The 5259-nt window shown below is 29.9% G+C and overlaps 1 protein-coding gene across 1 annotated transcript; it reads right to left on the bottom strand.

Annotated features, from left to right (window-relative positions):
* Window positions 1-489: 489 nt before the first annotated feature.
* Window positions 490-4789, bottom strand: LOC126845448 (palmitoyltransferase ZDHHC20-A-like). Its single transcript, XM_050584100.1, has 7 exons — window positions 4708-4789; window positions 4517-4638; window positions 4317-4439; window positions 3998-4252; window positions 3786-3915; window positions 3598-3724; window positions 490-598 (listed from the first exon to the last, which is right to left on the bottom strand). The coding sequence occupies exons 1-7, from the start codon at window positions 4787-4789 to the stop codon at window positions 490-492; spliced, it is 948 nt and encodes a 315-aa protein (XP_050440057.1).
* Between the last annotated feature and the right edge of the window lie 470 nt (window positions 4790-5259).

Here is a 5259-nt window from a genome sequence, read left to right as displayed (position 1 = left end):
TGTACAGCTAATACTGCATCTGTAAGTAAACACATTTTTTCAAATAAAATACCATTCGTATTTTTAGCTTTGATGCAAAGCTAAGAAGGTATTGTTTTTTTACAATAATGTTCTTTTTTTTATATTTCGTATCCGAGGCTATAGTATTTTTTAAAAAATACACACAATTTGCCAAGTCAAAATACAACCATAAACACATGTATTGCCTAAAAATTTATTTATATTTATTTCGAAATTTTATCATCTACATGATAATCTTTCGTATCAAAATGTTTATTTTTAGCAACAATAATTTTTAATACTTGAGAACAATTTGTAACGTCCATCCCCACTGTGCTGGCTTTTTTTAAGAAATTATTACTCACCCTGATAAAACTGATGTCATCTGGGACGATTCCATATCTAATAATAATAACAATAATAAATTAAAACTTAAATTGAGATAAACTGTTGTATACAATTAAAAAAGAACAACACTAATAATAAAAACTAAAATGTATTACTAATTGAAGTTTCCTGGTCGTATATATCCGAATACAAAAGACTATGAGCTTCTGGTATCTTTATGTTGACTGGAAATGATACACCATTACCAAGGCTGTGTGAGAACAACAAATATTTTACATGCAGTTGGGTAAAAACAATTATTGAGTGTTAGTTCGAAAAGATGAAAAGTTTTAGCAACACATTTTAAAGCCAATATAAATATTGTTCGAAAAGTTGTTTAAAAAAGAAAAAAGTTCGGTAATTATTAAATAGGATATAATTTTAAAAAAAAATTGATATCATGTGTCAATAAACAATTAAAACATTAAAAAAAAGCCAGTACAGGTGGGTTTGAGTATAAGGGGGGCGAAGCATATTGGGGAGAGCGAGGTAACAGAACTGCAGATATTATTATTACTGAATAATAAAATCCTATCAAATACTTCGATGCTTAACTGTAAGTATACAAATATTGTCAATAATGTCCTTAAAATTTTATATTTAGTATTAGTGGGAATACGATTAGGGCTTATCATCTGTCTATAATAATTTGTTGCCTTATCACCTATAAATCGTACTTAACAGCATAGTAAAAATAGTTTTCAGAACCCTGTTAATTCAATTCAATCATAATAACTTAGAAATTTTCTAAGGTCAAGTTGTAATTTTCCCTTTTTTTGGTTTTTTCCGTAATATAAAAAAAAAGTTTGGCTAGATTTTTGGGAAAATTGTATATGTATAAGCTCATTCGTGATATATCTTTAGTCTAATTTCCAGGTCTAAAGGCCTAAAGATTCGATGGAAAAACAGAAATAATGAATGAGAGTTTCTACCACTTCTAGGGGAAAGGATTTGTAATATTTTTTGGATTTTTTAAAGAATATTAGTAGTATTTTATCTGAATTATTCAACTATTTTTAAAAATGTTATAGGATTATGTAGTTATAGGTTGAAAAATATAGGGTATCCTTCAGATAAACGAGGATATAAGGCTTATTGTATGAAAACCAAGACTATAAATGATTATAGAGATGTTGTTTTTTAAAATGAAATAAATACTAACGAGTTAACGTTTAGCGAAAGTGAAAGACAAGATTGTGATGTTACAAGGAGACGTCACAGGCTGTAGCCGTACAGCCAGATAAACAACTGGAAGTCACGCCAACGGAAATACCACGACACAATCTCCACGATCGAGGTGAATTGCGTAAACCGGTCAGATGTGCATGTGTGTTAATGAACCTATAAACTATAATGAAGCTGTGAGTTGTAAATATAAAAGTAATTGAATTCAAGCCATGGGCGACAAAATAAATTCATTACATACTCATGGCACTTGGACGTTAAAGCCAACTCCAATAGGAAAACAAGTATTAAATAATTCTTGGGTTTACAAAATTAAATACGATGTTAACGGGCAGGTAGATAGATTTAAGGCGAGTTAAGTTGTAAACGGTTCTCTACAGATACATGGGATAAATTGCAACGAGCCATTCTCACCTGTAGTCAGATTTGAATCTATCACAACAATTTTGGCCATAAGTGCGGCTCAAAAATTTGAATTATGCCAATTAAACATTCGTATAGCATTTCTTTTTGGTTGTTGGAGGACGAACTATAAATAGAACAACCGATTGGATATGATGACAATTCAGGTCGGATTTGCAGGTTACGTTGTATGGATTAGAACAATCTCCACTCTGTTGGAATTCAAGGTTTAAATAGTTCTTATTACAATTAAATTTAATTCAAAGTAAATATGATTCGTGTGTTTTCACTAATCATTATAATAATGAAAAATTGATTTTGGCTATTTTTGTTGATGATGATCTTATAGTCTCAGCCAGTAAAACAAAAATACATAGTAACTTAAATTATTTTCTAGGAATGAGAATGAAGAAGTTAAATGATGGATCATTATTTATTAATCAAACTAATTATTCTAGAAATGTTATTAAACGTTTTAATATGTTGGTTGCAAAGAAATTTCAATACCTATTGATAAATCAATGACACTGGATGTTCACACGGATTGAACAGTACTAAAAGAAGGTCAAATATCGTATCGAGAAGCAGTAGGAAGTTTTCTATTGCTGTCATATTTAACAAGACCAGATTTGGCATTTGCAGTTAATTTTGCGTCGCGATTTTTGGCAAAGCCAACTTATGCTCATTGGTCAATGGTCAAACGCATTATGCGTTACGTAAAACATACGATTCATTATGGATTGGCTTATAAATCTGATAATAATTTAGATTTAAGAATATTCACAGATTCCGCTTATGCCGGAGATTTAGAAACAAGGAGATCATTTTCGGGACATCTATTCATGTTGCGGTCATCTACAATTTCATGGCAAGCTCAACGTCAAGCAACGGTTTCTCTTAGTTCAACAGAAGCCGAGTACATTTCAGCCTCGGACGTAACGATGGGGCTAATTTGGTTTAAAAGTTATTTACTAGAGCTTACTAATAATAGTATATATGATAAATCGATATTATTTGTTGATAACCAAAGTACTATTCGTTTATTAAAAAACCAAGCACATCGATGTACAATACCATTTCATTCATGAGAAATGTGTGGAAGGTCAATACAAAAACACAGAAGAAATGTTAGCAGATATCTTTCAAAAGCACTCCCAAAAGACAAATTTGGGATGATTCTACCAACCATTGGAGTACAGAAGATATCATAGTAGAATAAGTCAATTTAAGGGAATATTAATTAAGAAGTGTATTGAATATAATTAATATTGTGTATTTGGGTTATGAAATACGAATTTGCAATGAGTAACACATTTAGTATTACCTTGTATAGTAATATACCAATTATTATAGAAATCATTGTATAACATTTAAAAGTTGTTTTGATACAACACCAATTACACTTGACCTAGACTCTACATATATAAGCTAAGTATTTAGATGTTTGGCACCACTCTATTACGAATGCTGTAACGTACGTTGTATATTATTCTCTATTAATACTGTGTGATTTTATGTTAAATCATATTATCGTTGTGTTTTATTTCTACTTAATTAAATACTAAACTTCCACCAAGTTATACAAGCGGATAATTTAATAATATTAGCTGCTATTTATCTCACCTTGTATTTATAGGAAAAGGCCACAATAAAAATTCTCTGCCAAAAACTTCTTGTATATTTTTAAAACACCCTAAATTAAATCCGTTTTTATCATAACGCTCTACAAATTTTGGAATACGGCGGTATTCTGAGAACAGATTTCCAAAATCAATTAATAATAATAGTTAATACAAATTAAACTGATTTACCGATAGTAGTGCGATTTTTAGAAATCAAGTAAATATGGATAGCAAGCATTGAAAACAGAATAATTGAACCCACTGATGCGATATAAAATAAAGTATTTATATGTATTTTATACCAAGGTCCTTGTAATCTCTGAAAAAAAAACGTAACACAATATTTTTTTAGGATTGTTTAACATTGCATAAAAATAACATTATATTAAATATAATTTTACTATAACAGATGTGGTGTCCCAAAATTTCAATACAAATTGTACTGTGGTGGATGCAACATAAATACACATAAGAAGTCCATAAATTAAGAATAATATAAAAAATTTATAGTTTGAATACGACACACAATTGTTAATCCACGGGCAGTGATGATCCATTTTTAATACACATTTTCCACACACTCTACAATGGTGGGCTCGATCGGGCTTTACTATTCTACATTTATTACAATATCTAATATCTGAAAAGTAGTTTCTCATTTTGTATATATATATATTACTTTGTTTAACGTAAAACGAGGAATAAATATGATAATATACCATCAGAATTTGAGAATGTCATGATCGGTAGATTTTTCGAAACTTCACGCAAGACAATGCTTTGTCTTGCCAAATCGATTGGAAGTTTATCAAACTCTTCGAGAGCTTCGTCAGAGAGCTTAAACTGTATTGAAATATAGATCAAATGCGAATAAGTATAAATAATAAGGGTATTAGAATAAGGTGTACAATGCAAATTACTTCTTGTGGTACACAACCAGGTTCCGTGTATATTGTTTTGAAGTACGACCACAGAAAAAATAAAAGTATAATATGGTAAATCAGAAGAAACGGCACTATAGTCTCTGTATCTTGGATTTGATCTGTAAAAAAACAAAATAATACGGTATCGAACGTAATATTTTACGGATACAATTAAATCAACCGCTTACTAAGGCACAGGTGATATACGTATGCATAGTATGACCACGCAAGTATGCATAATAATAAAATCACAAGAACACTCTTAAACATCGTAATGCAGCATGAGCAACTGATTTTTTATGAGTTATGCAAAATTAAACAATGGAAAATTATGTTTTGATAATCAGGGGATATGCTAATCTAAGGTAGTGTAGGGAATCTATGGATGTAATAAAACTCAGTGTAACCATATTTAATGCAAAATAAAGGAATCGTTAGTTTTCCCCTTAAAGAAAAGCAACTATCCGTTCATCCAAAAAATGATAAAAGCTAAGAGTTCTTCCAAATGATAACACAAATTTGTATTTTATCAGCGTGACCAACCCCAAAACTACAAAATATAAAATCACATTCTATCAGTCTGCCAATCCTATCAGAATAAAAGTAACTAAAATATAACTAACGTTTATCAGAATTAACGGTTATCTTAGAACCTAGTTCCGGCAAACCGCAAACGGCATAATTCAAACAATAAAAAAATAAACTGTGTTAAAATATTGAAAATATATATTATATTTTCT

Source organism: Adelges cooleyi, unplaced genomic scaffold (genome assembly GCF_023614345.1).
Source record: "Adelges cooleyi isolate 19-005CV unplaced genomic scaffold, UGA_ACOO_1.1 ACOO_flye_CR_arks_rails_tigmint_CR_PRNA_785, whole genome shotgun sequence".
NCBI lineage: Eukaryota > Metazoa > Arthropoda > Insecta > Hemiptera > Adelgidae > Adelges > Adelges cooleyi.
Note: the sequence above shows the minus strand (reverse complement) of the source record. Positions and strands in the feature narration are given on the sequence as shown.

Excerpts from the sequence above, each read along its gene's own strand:
- LOC126845448 (XM_050584100.1), bottom strand. The coding sequence starts at position 4,789 with ATGTTTAAGAGTGTTCTTGTGATTTTATTATTATGCATACTTGCGTGG. Across the intron at positions 4,639-4,707 it reads CGTATATCACCTGTGCCTTA|ATCAAATCCAAGATACAGAG; the intron begins GTAAGCGGTTGA and ends GTTTTTTTACAG. Across the intron at positions 4,440-4,516 it reads CTGGTTGTGTACCACAAGAA|TTTAAGCTCTCTGACGAAGC; the intron begins GTAATTTGCATT and ends ATTTCAATACAG.